Source organism: Trichomycterus rosablanca, chromosome 26 (genome assembly GCF_030014385.1).
Source record: "Trichomycterus rosablanca isolate fTriRos1 chromosome 26, fTriRos1.hap1, whole genome shotgun sequence".
Lineage (NCBI taxonomy): Eukaryota > Metazoa > Chordata > Actinopteri > Siluriformes > Trichomycteridae > Trichomycterus > Trichomycterus rosablanca.
In genome coordinates, this window is record NC_086013.1 from 4,763,200 (window position 1) to 4,784,624 (window position 21,425).

General features: G+C 40.9%; 1 protein-coding gene across 2 annotated transcripts in view; it reads right to left on the minus strand.

Moving 5' to 3' along the window:
• Nucleotides 1-1,546: 1,546 nt before the first annotated feature.
• specc1 (sperm antigen with calponin homology and coiled-coil domains 1) overlaps nucleotides 1,547-21,425 on the minus strand; it is a 96,935-nt gene continuing 77,056 nt past the window's right edge. For both annotated transcript variants that reach the window (XM_062988201.1, XM_062988202.1), the window contains 3 exons: nucleotides 18,672-18,788; nucleotides 14,960-15,019; nucleotides 1,547-3,076 (listed from right to left, as the gene is read on the minus strand). In XM_062988201.1, the coding sequence (XP_062844271.1) occupies nucleotides 2,987-3,076; nucleotides 14,960-15,019; nucleotides 18,672-18,788 (267 nt within the window). In that variant the 3' untranslated portion in view covers nucleotides 1,547-2,986. The remainder of the gene's footprint in view (nucleotides 3,077-14,959; nucleotides 15,020-18,671; nucleotides 18,789-21,425) is intronic.

Below are 21,425 nucleotides of genomic sequence, written 5' to 3' on the forward strand. Positions count from 1 at the left end.
CTATAACTATATATATCTGACTGTCAATCTATAGTTAAATATCTGTCTGTCTGTCCGTCAATGTATCTATAACTAAATGTCTGTCTGTCAATGTATCTATAACTAAATGTCTGTCTGTCTATCTATCTATTATTAAATCTGTCAGTCCATCTATTAACATCTATCTGTCTGTCTATAACTAAATATTTTCTGTCTATCTATAACTAAATATCTTTGTCAATCTATCTATAATTAAATATCTGTCTGTCTATCTGTCTATAACTAAATATCTATATATAATTAAATATCTGTCTGTCAATCTCTCTATAACTAAATATCTATATATAATGAAATATCTGGCTGTCTATCTATAACTAAATATCTATATGTATCTGTCTATCTATAACTTAATATCTTTGTCTGTGTATTTATCTATAACTATATATCTATCTGTCTGTCAAGCTATCTATAACTATATATCTGTCTGTCAAGCTATCTATAACTATATATCTGTCTGTCTGTCAAGCTATCTATAACTATATATATATCTGCCTGTCTGTCAATCTATATCTAAATATTTTTCAGTCTGTCTGTCTATTTATAACTAAACATCTTTTTGTCTGTCTGTCTATCTATCTATAATTAAATATCTGTCTGTCTGTCAATCTATCTATAACTAAATATTTATCTATAATTAAATATCTGTTTATCTATAACTAAATATCTATATGTATATGTCTGTCTATCTGTAACTTAAATATCTTTGTTTGTCTGTGTATTTATCTACAGTATAACTATATATCTGTCTGTCAATCTATCTATATCTAAATATTTTTCAGTCTGTCTGTCTATAATTAAATGTCTGTCTGTGAATCTATCTATAACTAAATATCTGTCTGTCTGTAAATCTATATATAAATATATGTCTGTCTATCTATCTATAAATAAATACCTTTTTGTTTGTATGTCAATCTACAGTATATATAACTAAATATATGTCTGTCTGTCTGTCTGTCTATCTATAAATATCCAACAATGGGCACGTGAGCATCGGAACTGGACCACGGAGCAATTAAAGAAGGTGGCCTGGTCTGATGAATCACGTTTTCTTTAACATCACATGGATGGTCGAGTGCGTGGGCCTGGGGAACACATGGCACCAGGATGCACTATGGGAAGAAGGCGAGCCGGCGGAGGCAGTGTGATGTTCGGGCAGAAACTTTGGAAACCTTGGGTCCTGCCATCCATGTGGATGTTCCTTTGACACGCACCACCTACCTAAGCATTGTTGCAGACCACGTTCACCTTTTCATGCTCCCTGCTACATAGCAAAAATGGTTCAGGAACGGTTTGAGGAGCACAACAATGAGGTTGAGGTGTCGACTTGGCCTCCAGTTTGCCCAGATCTCAATCCAATCGAGCATCTGTGGGACGTGCTGGACAAACAAGTCCGATCCATGGAGGCCCCACCTCACAACTTACAGGAGTTAAAGGATCTGCTGCTGACAGCTTGGTTCCACATACTGTATTTACGTGCTCTTAGTGATGAACCAACCAAAACACCAGATTACGATTAATACATTTTATTATTATTAGAGTTCGTCCATAAACGTAACGTATCACACCAGGCAATACTGAAATATTCAAAATAGAAGTGTCAACTCTCTACCAAGTGCAAATCATTGGATATGATAAATAAAACCCATTCCTGATAGGAGACGTTATTTCATATAAACATTATTGATGTGTAACATTCAGCAATCGTGTTTTAGTGTGGTTGAATTTGGCACTGATTTGTTTATGTGAAAGCTGTGACCTGCATGTTAGTGTCTAGACGTACCATTCCTAACGTTTCTAAAAAAAATATTAGAATACTTAACCCTATAATGCCAAGCGTATCATATTTGATACATGAGTTTTAGAGACCTCTACATCATCAGTATGTACACTGATCAGCCATAACATTAAAACCACCTCCTTTTATCAGCTCCACTACAATTACTGACTGTAGTCCATCTGTTTCTCTACATACTGTTTTAGCATGCTTCCACTCTGTTCTTCAATGGTCAGGACTCTACCAGGACCACTCAGAGTAGATATTATTTGGGTCGTGGATCATTCTCAGCACTGCACTGACACTGACATGGTGGTGGTGTGTTAGTGTGTGTTGTGCTGGTATGAGTGTCCACTCACTGTCCACTCTATTAGACACTCCTACCTAGTTCATCCACCTTGTAGATGTAAAGTCAGAGACGATCGCTCATCTATTGATGCTGTTTGACTTGGTCATCTTGTAGACCTTCACCAGTGGTCACAGGACGCTGCACATGGGGCGCTGTGGGCTGGATATTTTTGGTTGGTGGACTATTCTCAGTCCAGCGGTGACGGTGAGGTGTTTAAAAACTCCAGCAGCGCTGCTGTGTCTGATCCACTCATACCAGCACAACACACACTAACACACCACCACCATGTCAGTGTCACTAACACAAGGGGGCTAACAAAGCATGCAGAGAAACGGATGGACTACAGTCAGTAATTGGAGAACTACTTGTAGAAGTGCTTCTATATGGTAAGTGGAGCTGATCAAATGGACAGTGAGTGTAGAAACAATGAAGTGGTCATAAAGTTATGCCTGATCGGTGTATTTGACAGCATTTTTGGATGGAGCTGCTTGAGAATTGGCATCAGGAGCTACTGTCCAGACTACACAAACCAAAAAATCATCAGAATAAGGTCAGTGTGTAGATCTCAAGCCATGAATGTCTGGGCACCCCTGATTTAACCCACTTCTGAGGATTCTTGCAGTACTACATAGTCCAGCTCAGCAAACATAGGGTAGAAATGTGTGTATTTAAATACAGGGTCTTATTGTGTGTGTGTGTGTGTGTGTGTGTGTGTATGGTATCATGACGATGATAAAAAGCTGTGCCTGCGTTATGTCAAGTGTGTACGAGCGGGCAGAGAGTCCTCCTGCGACTTTATCTCCTCGTCTCCCCTCAGAGAAAGGTCAGGTCTCAAAGTACTTGTAGATCTGAGAGACGTACTGCATGACGCTCTGCCAGTCCGGCCGGTCTGTCTGCATCAGCTCATTAATGTCCTGAACACAAGAGAGTCACAACAGAGACAGATAGAGAGGAGGATGAGTGCATGAGTACACGTCATGTGACCGAAAGTATTTGGACAGCTGACCATGAGCTTGTTGGACCTCCCATTTCAAAAACATCTACAGTAGAAGTGACATGTACAGTATATGATCTTCTCAGCTATAATAACTAAATGTCTGTCTGTCTGTATATCTGTCTGTCTGTCTGTCTGTATATCTATCTGTCTGTCTATAACTTAATATCTTTCTGTCTGTCTGTGTATTTATCTATAACTAAATATCTATCTGTCTGTCTGACTGTCAATCTATCTATAACTAAATATCTGTCTGTCGGTCTATCTATAACTAAATATCTGTCTGTCTGTCTATCTATAACTAAATATCTGTCTGTCTGTTAATCTATCTATAACTAAATATCTATCATCTGTCTGTCTATCTATAACTAAACATATTTATGTATGTTTGTCTGTCTATCTATTTATAACTAAATGTCTATCTGTCTGTCTATCTATAATTAAATATCTGCCTGTCTGGCTGTCTGTCTATAACTAAATATCTATCCGTCTGTCAATCTATCTACAACTAAATATCTTTCTGTCTGTCTATCTATAATTAAATATCTGTCTGTCTGTCTATCTATCTATAAATAAATATCTGTCTGGCTGTCCGTCTGTCTATCTAATCCATATCTATCTATCTATAACTAAATATCTGTCTGTTTGTCTGTCTATCTATGTATAATTAAATATCTGTCTGTCTTTTTATCTGTCTGTCTGTCTATCTATAACTAAATGTCTATCTGTCTGTCTTTCTGTCAATCCATCTATAACTAAATATCTGTCTGGCTTTCTTTTTATCTGTCTGTCTGTCTGTCTGTCTGTCTATCTATCTAAAATGAAATATCTATCTATCTATCTATCTATCTATCTATCTATCTATCTATCTATCTATCTATCTATCTATCTATCTATCTGTCTATCTATCTATCTATAACTAAATATTTCTATCTATCTATCTATCTATCTATCTATCTATCTATCTATCTATCTATCTATCTATCTATCTATCTATCTATCTATCTTTCTATAACTAAATATTTCTATCTATCTATCTATCTATCTATCTATCTATCTATCTATCTATCTATCTATCTATCTATCTATCTATCTATCTATCTATCACTAAATATCTATCTATCTATCTATCTATCTATCTATCTATCTATCTATCTATCTATCTATCTATCTATCTATCTATCACTAAATATCTATCTATCTATCTATCTATCTATCTATCTATCTATCTATCTATCTATCTATCTATCCATCCATCCATCCATCCATCCATCCATCCATCCATCCATCCATCCATCCATCCATCCATCCATCCATCTATAACTAAATATCTATCTAGCTATAACTAAATATCTCTATCTATCTATCTATCTATCTATCTATCTATCTATCTATCTATCTATCTATCTATCTATCTATCTATCTATCTATCTATCATCACTAAATATCTATCTATCTATCTATCTATCTATCTATCTATCTATCTATCTATCTATCTATCTATCTATCTATCTATCTATCTATCTATCTATCTATCTATCTATCTATCTATCTATCTATCTATCTATCTATCTATCTCACAGTCAGCGTCCAGTTCATTGCTCATCTTTCTTGAATTTCATTTCATTGGGATCAATAAAGGAATCTCATCATCTCAATGGGCTGTGTTCTGGGCCACTGGAATTTCACACTTGAAACCTGTTGTAAAGTGTCTGTGGTCTTCATCTTGGTCTCATGGTCTTGTCTGTCTTGACCATTGACTGTTTTTTACATTGGCTGTGACTGGTGGTATTTAGTGGACAGTATAAATCACAGCTGTCCTGTTCCTAAAGGTTTAGGCTTCGGAACGGTAATTTGAAACCGTGGTTGGTACTCCAGGGGGTTCGTCGATTAATTTTTCTTTATAATTGATGAACTTTGCACGTACATATTAGCCAATAGTAACATCAGGCATCAGTCAATATTATTTTGTGACGTTTCGTTTAGCCCGACTGGAAGCACATCTCGGCGAGTCTCACACGTCGGAGTTCGGAATCTCCTTCCATTTGAATATCTTGACCTTTTAAATAAAGCAGAGCTTTTGGATGCCAATTTCCGCAACATATCTGGCATTTAAGAGCAAACACCAGACCGAGATTAATGTTCATCCGGATCTCCATTGGTAACTTCCCTTTCATCCGCGCGATATAAAGCACTTAGTAGCTGCTGAACATCATCGGCCGTCTCACTGGGTGTCAGAATGATTCATCTGTAGCTGTTTAGCTCGACAGGGAAACCACTTTTCGGTTGAATTATGGTGTGGACCATTGGCGCTTTGGGAGTCGAATGGGCTGCTATTATATAGATTGTATGTAATTATTTGTTATTGTTTATTTAACGTCATGTTTTACACTTTGGTTACATTCATGACAGGACAGATAGCTACTCATTACACAAGGTTCATCAGTTGAATCATGAACGATTTAGTATCTCCAATTCACTGTGGGAGGAAACCGGAGCACCCAGAGAAAATCCATGCAGACGTGAGAGAACATGCAAACTTCACACAGAAATGACCCAGACCTGGGCCGGTCAGGTGGCGCAGCGGTAAAAACACACGCTGGAACCAGAGCTGGGATCTCCAATACATCGAGTACATTTTATCAGCTCTACTTACCATATAGATGCACTTTGTAGTTCTACAAATACTGACTGTAGTCCATCTGTTTCTCTACATACTTTGTTACCCCCTTTCATGCCCCCCGTTCTTTAATGGTCAGGACCCCCACAGGACCAGGTATTATTTAGGTGGTGGATCATTCTCAGCACTGCAGTGACATTGACGTGGTGGTGATGTGTTAGTGTGTGTCGTGCTGGTATGAGTGGATCAGTTTTTAAACACCTTACTGTCACTGCTGGATTGAGAGTAGTCCACCAACCAAAAACATCCAGCCAACAGCGCCCCATGGGCAGGGTCCTGTGACCACTGATGAAGGTCTAGAAGATGAACGACTCAAACAGCAGCAATAGATGAGCGATCGTCTCTTTACGACTTTACATCTACAAGGTGGACCAACTAGGTAGGAGTATCTAATAGAGTGGACAGTGAGTGGACACTGCTGTGTCTGATCCACTCATACCAGCACGACACACACTAACACACCACCACCATGTCAGTGTCAGTGCAGTGCTGGGAATAATCCACCACCTAAATAATACCTGCTCTGTGGTGGTCTTGTCCATTGAAGAACAGGGTGAAAGGAGGTTAAAAAAGTATGTAGAGAAATAGATGGACTACAGTCAGTAATTGTAGAACTACAAAGTGCTCCTATATGGTAAGTGGAGCTGATAAAATGGACAGAATGTAGAAACAAAGAGGTGGTTTTAATGTTATGGCTGATCAGTGCATATAAGATTCAGCTCCAAGACGTTCATTGAGGTTCAACTCCAAACCCTTCCCTTATAGATGTCGCTTTGGACGCAACTCTCATTTGGGTGTGTCTAACATCCAGACTCGATCTGGAACCCTAATGAACAAGTAATTAGGAAGACTGTCCACATAAATGACCAAAAAGCATCAATGTTGTTTATAAAAGAAGGTAAAATTTTATCTTCAGCACATTTCAGCCTGAAGAGTCTCACCATTGTGGTGTCAATGGTCACATGGTAAAAATAACCCATTAGAGCACTACGCTGAATACATGAATAGGAAAAAGGACCAGCGAGCGTATTGATTATACGGATTCATTTCAGGTACAGTTGCTGTGAGGTTCTATTTTATAAGTGAATAATAATCTTAATGCATCTTCTCTCTGTGATCGTTCTGTGGCAAGAAAATATCCAAAATCTCTTTTAACTGGTTTGCATTCAAGTCACCGGTCTGACCAATCCAACCCCAAGACGACTCCTGCCCTCCAGATATTCCCCTCCAATGTTGCCACTGTCAGCTTAAACACGCTTTAAATATTTAACAGTCTAATTCAACAGCACCCAGTGGAAAGAAAAGCGTTTAAGCTCACTAGCATTTTTCGTTCCTGTGTTTTGTTTCACGTTACACTTTGGGTTCGGTCTTCGGACCTATTTCAGTTTTTGATTCTAGGTGACATGATCAGGATAGACTCATGGAGGATGGTCTGGTACTGTTTACGGAGGCTATACTACACTCCTGTTAATATTTAACATCCAATAATATTTACTGCAAATGACTCTTTATAACAGTGTATTATCTTACCTACTACATTTCTTATTCTATTTATTTAATTACACAGTGTTGTACTATAGTACTTGTGTACTTTAATACTACCTCAATACTACCTATGGTATTAATGATCGATCGATCCATCCATCCATCTATCTGTATGTCTATACGTATATGTATGCCTATATGTCTGTCCATCTATCTGTCTGTCTGTCCATCTATCTGTCTGTCTATGTCTGTATATCTATCTGTCTGTCTGTCTGTCCTCTGTCTATATATCAATCAGTGTCTGTCTGTCGGTCAATACATCTATCTATTTGTCTGTCTGTCTATCTATTTATTAATCTGTCTATCCATCCATCCATCCTTCTATCCATCTATCTTCTGTCTGTCTGACTGCCTGTCTGTCTGTCTTTCCGTCCATTCGTGTCTATCTGTCGTCTATCTATCAATTCATCTGTCTATCTATCTGTCTGTCTGTCTGTCTGTCTTTCCGTCCGTCTGTATCTGTCTATCTGTCATCTATCTGTCTGTGTCTGTCTAGCGTCTGACGATCTGTCTCTTTATCTGTCTATGTCTGTATATCTATCCGTCTCTCTGTCTATCATTCAGTGCGTCTGACGGTCAATATATTTATTAATCAGTCTGTCTGTCAATCTATTTATTATTCTGTCTGTCTATCTATCTGTCTGTCTATTTATCTATCTATTTGTCTGTCTATGTCTTTATATCTGTCTGTCTGTCTATCAATCAGTGCGTCTGACGGTCAATATATTTATTAATCGGTCTGTCTGTCAATCTATTTATTATTCTGTCTGTCTATCTATCTGTCTATTTGTCTGTCTATGTCTGTATATCTATCTGTCTTCCCGTCCATTTGTCTATGTCTGTCTGTGTCTGTCTGTCTGTCTATCTATCTATCTATCTATCTATCTATCTATCTATCTATCTATCTATCTATCTATCTATCTATCTATCTATCTATCTATCTATCTATCTATCTATCTATCTCTGCCTATGTCTGTATATCTATCCGTCTGTCTGTCTATCAATCAGTGTGTCTGTCAATCTATTTATGTATCTGTCTGCCTGTCTGCCTATCTATCTATCTATCCATCCATCCATCCATCCATCCATCCATCCATCCATCCATCTACTGTCTGTCTGACTGCCTGTCTGTCTTTTCGTCCGTCTGTGTCTGTCATCTATCTATCAATTCATCTGTCTATCTATCTGTCTGTCAATCTATCTATCTGTCTGTCTGTCTGTCTGTCTGTTTATCTATCGGTTTATCTATCCATCTGTCTTTCCGTCTGTGTGTCTGTCTGTCTATGTCTGTATATCTATCTGTCTGTCTATGTATCTGTCTATCTATCTGTGTGGGAGCATAGGATCACGTTAAATGCATCTATGTAGAGAGATCACTAGGTGTTCAGACAGATCAGCTGTGACAGTATATTGTCTAAGCAACTGAGGGTTAAGGGCCTTGTTTAAGGGCCCAACAGTGACAACCTGGCAGTGGTGGGGCTTGAACCAGCAACCTTTTACTTATTACTAGTCAAGTACCTTAACTACTAGACTCCAACTGCCCTAAATGAAGCACGATGCTTCCAACTGACTGGCTTTGGGTCACATGATAACTTAGCTGCCTTGTCTTATGATAATTAAGGTGAAAGGTCACGTCTATGCTGTAAAGCCTGCTGTATGTGAGCTGACGCTCGGCAGGTGTTATCTTTAGCGTTATCTTTAGCGTGGCATCACTATAAAGGTACTATTTTAATCCTGTCACATGTGATATCTCAGTCGTTATGAAGGGTAATAAAGCCTGATCAAACTGGTGCTGGGTTTCTACACGTGACTAGAACAAACTAGAACCTGTTAGCGATGTGCTAACAGTGTGTACACATCATCATAATTATGGGATTGTTTGACATGTTTGCTTTATTTTATTAAATAAATCAGACAAGGTATTGATGGCCACCGAGCTGAATAATTAGCCAGGTAGCGAGCTAGCTGGCCTGTTAGCTGTGCGCTAAGATTATTTACATTATTAGATTCACCTGTCTGATACATACATGCGTGGGTGAGTTTATATGTGCTACATCTGCCCGTCTAATACAGATTATTAAATTATTATAATTATATTATTGAAAGGGTCAAACACAAAACAAGGAGCACTGAACACTAGGGGGAGCTACTCTGTGAAAACGGATCTCCATGCTAAAGGCTATGCTAATGCTAAATGCTAACTTTGAAAAAGAAACACTTAGAATAAGTCCTTGAACTATTCTAAGCCTTCAACTAGACTAAATCCTATTTGCTAACATCTAAGCTAAAGCTAATGGATATGCTACTGGAAACAAACCAGATCTATGGGAACACTAGGACACAACCAAGGACTAACAATGACTAGTAAGTAAGTAAGTTTATTTCTATAGCACATTTAACACGACTAGTCGACCAAAGTGCTGTACACAATGATAAAATAAAGGAAAAAGAAAATCATTTACAACATGAAACACAAACATACAGCATGAAAAATTTAAAAAGCTAAAGTAAAAAGACTAGGACTAAACAAAACTAGGACTACAATGACTAGGACTAAACAAAACAAGGACTTCACAATGACTAGGACTAAACAAAACAAGGATTTTACAATGACTAGGACTAAACAAAACAAGGACTTTACAATGACTAGGACTAAACAAAACAAGGATTTTACAATGACTAGGACTAAACAAAACAAGGACTTTACAATGACTAGGACTAAACAAAACAAGGACTAACAATGACTAGGACTAAACAAAACTAGGACTACAATGACTAGGACTAAACAAAACTAGGACTACAATGACTAGGACTAAACAAAACAAGGACTTTACAATGACTAGGACTAAACAAAACTAGGACTACAATGACTAGGACTAAACAAAACTAGGACTACAATGACTAGGACTAAACAAAACAAGGACTTCACAATGACTAGGACTAAACAAAACAAGGACTTTACAATGACTAGGACTAAACAAAACTAGGACTACAATGACTAGGACTAAACAAAACTAGGACTACAATGACTAGGACTAAACAAAACAAGGACTTCACAATGACTAGGACTAAACAAAACAAGGACTTTACAATGACTAGGACTAAACAAAACAAGGACTTTACAATGACTAGGACTAAACAAAACAAGGACTTTACAATGACTAGGACTAAACAAAACAAGGACATTACAATGACACGGACTAACAATGACTAGGACTAAACAAAACAAGGACTTTACAATGACTAGGACTAAACAAAACAAGGACTTTGCAATGACTAGGACTAAACAAAACAAGGACTTTACAATGACTAGGACTAAACAAAACAAAGACTTTGCAATGACTAGGACTAAACAAAACAAGGACTTTGCAATGACTAGGACTAAACAAAACAAGGACTTTACAATGACTAGGGCTAAACAAAACAAGGACTTTACAATGACTAGGGCTAAACAAAACAAGGACTTTACAATGACTAGAACTAACAATAACTAGGACTAAACAAAACAAGGACTTTACAATGACTAGGAATAAACAAAACAAGGACTTTACAATGACTAGAACTAACAATGACTAGGGCTAAACAAAACAAGGACTTTACAACGACTAGGACTAACAATGACTAGGACTAAACAAAACAAGGACCAACAATGACTAGGACTAAACAAAACAAGGACTAACAATGACTAAGGCTAAGCTATGGCTATAACAAGGAACGAGTATTACAAATTAAATGCTGATGCTAGGCTATAACAAAGAAATCAATGCTAATACTGTTTGTCGTATTTGCTGACACAATGTGTTGGCCCCTGGCTGCACCTGATTTCTGACCCCTAGGACCAAAGCTGCCCACCCCGACTACAGACAAAGGCGTAGCGCTTGGGGGTTCTCGGTCATAGAAACGTGTGGCGATCAGGGATGCTGGGTTGCTGTCATTCTGCCTCTCTTGTCCGATCACTCAGGTTTGATGACGGTGAGGGAGGAGAGCGCTGACGTCCTGTGAAAGCCTGTTCTGACCACCTGGAAATCTGTTTACCCACCCGAGGTTGAAGCCTGCAAGTCGAGACCGCCGTACTAACAATGCTGCTCCTGCTAGATGTGACAGGTACCTGGCGTGTCTGCACCGAAAATGTCAAGAACTCACTACGGACTTTATTACAGACTGGACTGAACTCCAATTGTTTACATTATTATTATTATTTTTTATTTTTTTTTGTCATACTGGTGTAAGTGTAGCAGGTGCATCAGTGTTGTTGGGATTTGTAAACTCCTCAGTGACACACTGGGAGAAGAATAGTGTTCCAACCTATATAGCTTGTCTCTAGCCGTACGTCTACAACTAACACTAACAGGGTTCGCGTTCCTAATAAAGAGGCCGAAAAGTAAACGATATTTAACAATCCTAACAACACTGCTGCACATGCTACACTCATACCGGTACGACACATTGCTAAAGCCATGACCATGTTGGTGTCATTGCAGACTGCAGACAGTGTCGACAATGGTTCTATTATCCCAACATCTGGTCAATGGGGGTCCCTATAGGGATGCCAAGCAACAAAAGTGATACAGTCAGTAAATGTACACCCACAAAGTTCAATCAATGAATGAATGTACATACTGAGTGCTCAGTGACTTAACTAGGGTTGTGGCTCCGGTCTTGGGGGTCCTGGTGCTCTCGGATTTCCTGACGCTACGTGTTGGCCCCTGGCTGCGCCTCATTTCTAACCTCTAGGACCGGAGCTGCCCACCCCGAATATAGACAAAGGCGCAGAGCTTGGGGCTTCTAGGTCATAGCAACATAGGTTGCTGTCGTTCTGCCTCTCCTGTCCATCAGGTTTGATGACGATGAGGGAGGTGGGCACCGACGTCCTGGTTGAAGCCTGCAAGTTGAGACTCTCGTACCAACAATGCTGCTCCTGCTAGATGTGACGGGATCCGAAATGGTCACGAACTCCATACAGACTATCACAGACTGGACTGAACTGCAATTGTTTACATGATTATTATTATTATTATTATTAGCTAGTCATAACATTCAGTCTTTTTAATGCCTGGTAAGTTGTCACGGTACGTTAAACAAAACCACTTCCCAAAAACCAAAGCGGCATATCTTCCCGGTTCTCCGGAAGCACATTGGCCGCTTTTGTTTTGGTCTAACGTCATTAGAATGATTCATATGCCCGGATAAGTGCCAACACAAACCCCCCTGCTGGCTCATTGTGAAAATATCAGCGATGGTGAAGGTACAGGCGGTTCACCCGTCAATCACGCCTACAAGACCCGGCCAAAAGCAAAGAATTCCCAAAAGCAACGTAATCGAGTTGAGTTTGGCTTCCAGACCCGAGGGGGGGGGAGAGATTAAGAAATGGAGAGAGAACAGACAGAAGGCAGGGTACTAAAGGGCACTGGTAGGTATGCACCGGGCCGGGCATGCTTTATGTCATGCCTTACGCTTGTTGTTTTTTTATTTTCTTTGAAGGAACACCAGGATACACACGTCAGAAGCCAAGAACATCGTGACCGGGCACTTGAGAGGTGGGAAGCTGAACTAATAAATGCTTCTGGCTCAGGACAGATCAATTAGGACCACATCTCAAAAATGTCCATTGTACACCGATCATGCATAACATTATGACCACCTTCGTAATACTGTGTTGGCCCCCCTTTTGCTGCCGAACCAGCCCTGACCCGCCGGGGCACTGAGTCTGACACCTTTCTATCAGAACCAGCGTTGACTTCTTCAGCAGTTTGACCCCACGTGCATCAATGAGCCTTGGCCGCCCATGACACTGTCGCCGGTTTACCACTGCAGACCGGGACAGACCCCACAAGATCTGCAGTCCTGGAGATGCTCTGACTCAGTCGCCCTCGTCAAACTGGCTCAAATCCTCATGCTCGCCCATCAACTTTGAGGTCTGTTGACGTCCCACCCACTAACAGTGGTCATAATGTTATACCTAGTCGGTGATGGTAGTGTTGACTGCAGCAGGCGTAAAGACCTGAGTGACTCTGATTGGACGACTGAATTGAAGTACAGCGATACCTTGAAACCCGACGTCAGTCGGTTCCGGGAGTGGCGTCGAGTTTAAAAGGCGTTGAGTTTCAAGGTATTTTTTCTCATTAGGATGTATGGGAAACCTGTTAATGCGTTCCATGGCCCCAATAAATAAATAATGGGGTTGTTTCAAGGTACCACTGTACTTTCTCCAGTAAGGACACTTCTAGTGGAGTGGCGTCTCGGTAGGACTCGAGTGACCCAGCCAAAACCCCATCAGACGTACTTTTTTAAAGAGACCTGAAGATCGCACTTTACAGACCCATTCAAGCCAAACTGCAAACGATTGTTCAGGGATGGTCTGTTGAACAAAACAAAGAGTTCAAGGTCTTGACTTGGCCGTCAAATTCCACAAATCTTAATCCATTCCGGCGTCTGTGGGACGTGCTGGACAAACAAGTCCATGGAGGCCCCAACTCTGCTAGAAGAAAAGTCCTTCACCCAAGAGAAGCAGAGCTGGCAAAAGACTACAAGGGGGAACCATAGACGACTGGAGTAAGGTCGGCGTCTGTGATAGGTGCAAGAGCTCATTGTCTAAAGGTTAGACAAGGACCTTGAGAGGTCTACACGCCACAGTACACACTGGTGGAGGATTGTCGATTGGGGGTGCTACTACAAGGCTGGATTTGGGCAGATTTGTCTTCGTGAAGGACACATGAATCAAGCCACAAACAAGGTTATACATGAAGAAAAATTGATTCATTTTTAATTTAGAAACATACATACAAAAAAAGTATGTGGACGCCCATTGCAACAATAGAAAATACTGTACATTATATGCTTTCTACTGTACTATTAGCAACAGTTTGTAACAAATCACTACAGTGCTGACAATGTCCAATGGTCACCATTGCTGAATGGGACAAACAGGAGTGGCACTCTATACCCATGGTCACGTACCATCTTCTATTCATTTCCTTCCTTTTAAAGCTTTTGCTCATGCCACATTACCTTATAGAGATTTGTGGTAATCTTGGATATCGAGTTTCTATCGTTCTGCCTGTCGCATACGATAACTCAGGTTTACAATGGACGTCGTCTCAAAGCAACTTTACAGAATCCAGGACCAACAGACCAAAAACTTGCAACAGTGGCAAGGAAAAACTCCCTTAAAATTACAGGAAGAAACTTATGCTGTTTATAATTAAGGGAGACTAAGACTGTACGGCACAACCGTCTTTTGGTTTATGAATTATATTGTTTATTGTTCTTCAGAAACTGCCTTTAAGCCCAGAAAAAAAAAATGTTAGAAATAATATCAACTCATTTCTATTGTTTCTATCTTATTTTAAGCCACTTGGTGGTTCCCATCTGCTGGAGGCTAAATCATGTAGGTTGTTCCTGTTGAATGCTGGACTCAATGTCTAGACACTTTATGGGTCTGTCTAAAAACCTAGTGAGCTCTCTACGTGACTAGTATCTTTTTTTTGTGTGCAGTTTTTGGGATGAGTTTTCCCAACGTTTTGGCTCATCAGTGTAGAAAAGCTGTGTGTGCTGTGCTGTGTGCGTGCGTTTTCTCACCAGCGAGGCTTTAATCCCAATACTTTCAGCTGCTTGAAAGGCCAGGGTCAGATTGCGGCCCTACGAAAAACAATCAGACGTTATTGGAGGTCATTTACCACACAGACGGCCTGAAAGAACAACAAACGGCTGAATTACCGACAATAAATACGCATATGGCCGTCAGTAAACAATGACGACGCCTTTGCGAAGCAAAAACAAACATCCATTGCCTGTTCTGACTAGAGCTGGATGATGGATGACCAGTGGTCTAATTAGTTCTGTATTTACTATGTTTGACTTATGTACTGTCCAATTAATTAGTCTAATTGTAATATACAAAGATTTAATTGCGTTTGTAGATCCTGTTTTGTCTCTATATTTTTGGAAACACCATTTTTACATCCAACATTAGTAGCAGCTTACCATATAGAAGCACTTTGTAGTTCTACAATTACTGACTGTAGACCATCTGTTTCTCTGCATGCTTTGTTACCCGCCTTTCACGCTGTTCTTCAATGGTCAGGACCCCCATAGGACCACCACAGAGCAGGTATTATTTAGGTGGTGGATCATTCTCAGCACTGCAGTGACACTGACATGGTGCTGGTATGAGTGGATCAGACACAGCAGCGCTGCTGGAGTTTTTAAACACCTCACTGGCACTGCTGGACTGAGAATAGTCCAGCAGCCAAAAATATATCCAGGCAACAGCGCCCCATGGGCAGCGTCCTGTGACCACTGATGAAAGGTCTAGAAACAGCAGCAATAGATGAGCGATCGTCTCTGACTTTACATCTACAAGGTGGACCAACTAGGTAGGAGTGTGTAATAGAGTGGACAGTCAGTGGACACGGTGTTTAAAAACTCCAGCAGCATTGCTGTGTCTGATCCACTCATACCAGCACAACACACACCAACACACCACCACCATGTCAGTGTCACTGCAGTGCTGAGAATGATCCACCGCCTTAATAATATCTGCTCTGTGGTGGTCCTGGGAGAGTCCTGACCATTGAAGAACAGCATGTAAAGAAACAGATGGACTACAGTCAGTAATTGTAGAACTACAAAGTGCTCCTATATGGTAAGTGGAGCTGATAAAATGGACAGCCTGCTGGTATCTGATAGGTGTACCTAATAAACTGCTCACTGAGTCTTTGTCTGAACTGGGATCGTCATGAAGCTTGTCTTTTTAAATCACAGTACCATGAATAAAGACGCACCTGATTAACGATTAATTATTTAAACCGTGTCGATGTAATTCAAGTAGCCCGAGTATCATCTGACCGATCAGTGCTGTGCTCGAGAGCCGGTCACGCATCTGTACACACGTGTGGAAGCCCACGTATACGCGCGCCTGTTTGTTTACAGTGTATTGTGCGCCTGTGAATATAGATTCTCTCGGCAGCCAGAAAGCTTTTAGGTCTCACACGGCATGTTTGATGACTAGCAGCGTCGGGTATCAGGCGCGCGTGGAACGATAGCACTCGCCTAGGGGAGACCGGCGTTAATAACGTTAAGAGGAGCTGGCTCAGCCCGGATGGACACCTCTGCCAGTGGAACAGATGCTACGTCCAAATAGGGTTTTGTTTACGAAAATATGGCAACCTTTTCAGGGTGTTTGTTTCCTGGCTTACCCCAATGAATCAGACCCATCGTGACCCTGACCAGGTTAAAGTGACCAATGAATGACTGAATGATTTAATAATAGACTCTCTGTTGGCTTACAGTACTGTGACAGTTTACTGTCTAAGCAATTGAGAATTAAGGGCCTTGCTCAAGGGTCCAACAGAAGCAACCTGGCAGTTAATGGGGGTTGAACCTGAGACCTTTTGATTACTAGTCCAGTACCTTACCCACTAGGCTACAACTGCTCACTGTAGTTCTCCCTGTGTCAGTCTGGGTTTCCTGCCATGCAGCCAGGTCACTTTGTGTGAATGTGTGTGTGTGTGTGTGTGTGTGCCCCGTGATGGACTGGCAACCTTTCCAGGGTGTTGGTTTCCTGGCTTACCCCAATAAATCAGACCCATTGTGACCCTGACCAGGTTAAAGTGACCAATGAATGACTGAATGATTTAATAATAGACTCTCTAGTTGGATTACAGTACTGTGACAGTATACTGTCCAAGCAATTGAGAATTAAGGGCCTTGCTTGAGGGTCCAACAGCAGCAACCTGGCAGTTAATGGGGGTTGAACCTGCAACCTTTTGTTTACTAGTCCAGTACCTTACCCACTAGGCTACAACTGCCCACTGTAGTCAGTCTGGGTTTCCTGCCATGCAGCCAGATCACTTTGTGTGAATGTGTGTGTGTGTGTAAGTGCCCCGTGATGGACTGGCAACCTTTTCAGGGTGTTGGTTTCGTGGCTTACCCCAATAAATCAGACCCATTGTGACCCTGACCAGGTTAAAGTGACCAGTGAATGACTGAATGATTTAATAATAGACTCTCTTGTTGGCTTCACTGTATGTATACTGTGACAGTTTACTGTCCAAGCAATTGAGAATTAACGGCCTTGCTCGAGGGTCCAAGAACGGCAACCTGGCAGTGATGGGGGTTGAACCTACGACCTTTGACCAGGATAAAGTGGTAAAACAAATAAACAATAAATAAATGAATTATTTAATAATAAGATTCCTTGCATAACTAGCCCTTGTTTGACAAGGATGGCCTGCACGGGGCAACTGAACGTCTTTGGGATGAACTGGAACAGCAGTTGTGATTGGCTGATCACAACCGGCTGTTGTTTTGACTGAATGAGTGAGTTCATTTCTATGGTAGGTATAGCTAAACAAATAATAAATGGATGCGTCAGATTTTTTATACCCACTGGCTTTACGTGGGCAGGTTGGGGACAGCAAAAGGGCCAGATGTGACCTGTGGGCTGTACAATGCCCAGATGTGGACAAAAGTACTGGGACACCGCTTCTAATTTTTGAACGTTGGTGTTTCTGCTATAACAATTGCTCACTGGTGTAATAAAATACTTAATAAATAGCTCGGACTTGAGGCTTTCTTGGGCAACATCGGTGCCCAGCCATACAAACAGACGCTCTTTTGACTGAATAGGCACAAATTCCCACAGAAGCCTGTTTAGAAGAGGCTGTTGTTCTAGCCAGTCTTGGCGCTGCTAGGGATTTTTCCCAAGATCTGGGGATTTGTGTGATCACAACACTGGTTCTAGATGATAAGATCACATAGACGTCAGTCTATTTTAATAGCACGCGCTTGTATTTGACATTGGCTGTCCGACAAGCTCATTATCAGGTGTCCAAATACTTTTGGTCATATATTATAGCTGTTTGTACTGAGGCGGATGAGCTCCTGGTAGGGGATGTGTGCAGGCAGATAGGTGTGTCAGTCTGAACAAATAATGAATGAATGCTCCGGTTGGTGGGCCATACAATGCCCAGGTGTGGACAAAAGTATTGGGACACCCATTCTAATTTTTGATTCTATGTGTTTCTGCTACAACAATTGATCGCTGGTGTAATAAAACACCAATAATTAGCTCGGACTTGAGACTTTCTTGGGCAACGTCGGTGCCCAGCCATACAAACAGACGATCTTTTGACTGAATAGGCACAAATTCCCACAGAAGCCTTCTCACAAAAGACCTCACTCTATTTCACGACTCTATTTTAATATCATTTGTATTTGAAATTTGCTGTCCAATTACTTTTGGTCATATAATCATATAAGTTTGTAATGAGGCTGGTGGATGTGGTACCTTGTCCTGGCTGATGAGCTCCTGGTAGGGGATGTGTGCAGGCAGATAGGTGTGTAACAAAGCACAGAAAGCCAGACCGTCGCTCCAACTGCTGCTGAAATTGGTCACGTCGACGTTCTGTGGGAGAAAATAGAAAAAAGTCGGACTTTTTACTCATGTATTTATTGTGTGTGAAGGTCTAAATGCTAATGCCAACCCTGGACATTGTTTGGTGCGTATGTTGGTTTAACAAACCCGCTTATGACTTTAATTTTTATTAAAATCTTATTAGTATCACTTTATGATTTGATAAATTGATAAATTACACACAAGTCACTTATACTTCTTGGTATTTAGCTTGATATTTATTTGGTTTTTATTTGAGGTCTCAGCACTGAACAGTCGTCTTGTTGCACTCACAAGCAGAGGCGGCTGTACCATTCAGCTCAGTTATAGGGGGGTTTTCCCGCCATTAGGATGGGTCGTACTATTACTGGAGCTAGAGCAGGGGGGTTAGTACAGTACTGTACTGTTATGGTTTTCTTTCTTGTTTCTACACTCACTGTCCATTTTATCAGCTCCACTTAACATATAGAAGCACTTTGTAGTTCTACAATTACTAACTGTAGTCCATTTGTTTCTCTGCATGCTTTGTTACCCCCCTTCCATGCTGTTCTTCAATGGTCAGGACCCCCAAAGGACCACTAAAGAGCGGGTATTATTTAGGTGGTGGATCATTCTCAGCACTGCAGTGACACTGACTGGTATGAGTGGATCAGACACAGCAGCGCTCCTGGAGTTTTTAAACACCGTGTCCTCTCGCTGTCCACTCTATTAGACACTCCTACCTAGTCGGTCCACCTTGTAGATGTAAAGTCAGAGACGATCGCTCATCTATCGCTGCTGTTCGAGTTGGTCATCTTCTAGACCTTCATCAGTGGTCACATACCCAGGCTCTACACTAGGACCTTTTTTGTTTTCTTATTACAATTTGCATTCAATCAATTATTTCTTTAGTAACAAAGTGGAAGTGGTAGCTCAGTGGGTCAAGCTTAGGGCCGTTAATCGGAAGGTTGTGAGTTTGAATCCCGGCTCAGTGACAGTTAGCTGTTCCACAAGGCTCTACACTAGGACCTTTTTTCTTTTCTTTTTTTACAATTTGCATTCAATCAATTATTTCTTCAGTAACAAAGACACAGGACGCTGCCCACGGGGCGCTGTTGGCCGGATATATTATTGGACTATTCTCAGTCCAGCAGTGACAGTGAGGTGTTTAAAAACTCCATCAGCGCTGTTGTGTCTGATCCACTCATACCAGCACAACACACACTAACATACCACCACCATGTCAGTGTCAGTGCAGTGCTGAGAATGATCCACCACCTAAATAATACCTGCTCTGTGGTGGTCCTGTGGTGATCCTGACCATTGAAGAACAGCATGAAAGGAGGCTAACAAAGCATGCAGAGAAACAGATGGACTACAGTCAGTAATTGTAGAACTACAATGTGGAGCTGATAAAATGGACAGTGTGTGAAGAAACAAGGAGGTGGTTTCAATGTTATAGCTGATCGGTGTATGTATGTAACGATTGGCCTTTGTTCTGGGTGGGAATAATGCTGATCAGGGTGCGGCTCTCCGTGCACAAGGCTGATCCGCATGAACATGAACTCGCCTCGTACAGGTTAAAAAAAGAGGCAGTCGGTACTGAGCACATATCGGATAAGGTGATCTTAATGGTGATTAATATTAGTAGAAGTTGGAGTTGGAGTGGCCCGAAGGCGGGGCTAAGGCCTTTTTTAAGTAAGTGGCACCTAGAGCCAAGGAGGGGTCAGTCTGTTTGGGCCACAGAGGTAGCAGGCCATACTAGAAGAAGTCAGAAATGTCCAATTATAAAAGACTGGGAGAAGATAAAACAGTGTTCAATGAAACTAGTGGTGTGTGTGTTCCTAATAAACTGGACACTATTTGACAAATCCCAACAACACTGCTGTACCTGATACACTCACTCCAGAACAGCACACGTTACCATTTAATCTCTATTAGTATCAGTCAGTGGGATCACACCTTTTTTTTATTGTTGGATGGGGTTTACAGTGTGGACAAAATTTACAGAGCAGTATATTGACTACAGTTAGTAATTGTATAGATCAACTTTTTTGGGCGCATCTGTTCTGTCCTTGCTTTGATCTGCCAAATGGGAACAAGACGGGATCAAACAGTAGGGGGGTGGGGTGACAAAAATAGAGTAAAGAAAGACCCCACTAAATGTAACAGGGTATTGATTTTGTCTTACATCCCATAAACAGGCCAGTGAAAGGATTGGCGACATCTAAATTGGTGTGAATGAGTGTGTGCCTAGTCCCTAGGGTGTATACACTGTAGAGACAAAAGTATTGGGACACTAAATTCTAATTCTAATTTCTGAATTCATGTGTGTAATGAATCAGTTAGAGGAAATGATATGCTTGGCAGCAACTAGCAAAGCAAAGTCTATAAACGTCAGTTGAGGCTTTCTCGACCAATCAGTGCCCAGGCGTTCCACAAGGCTCTACACTAGGACCTGTGTTTATTTATTTATTTTTTTACAAATTGCATTTAATCAGTTATATCTTTAGTAACAAAGTGGAAGTGGTAGCTCAGTGGGTTGAGCTGTTGAGCTTTGGGCTAATAATCAGCAGGTTGTGGGTTTGAATCCCAGCTCATCAATGCAGCCTTTGTTAGGCTCTTGAACAAAGCCCTTGACAATCTCAGCTCCAGGAACTTTATTCTTCT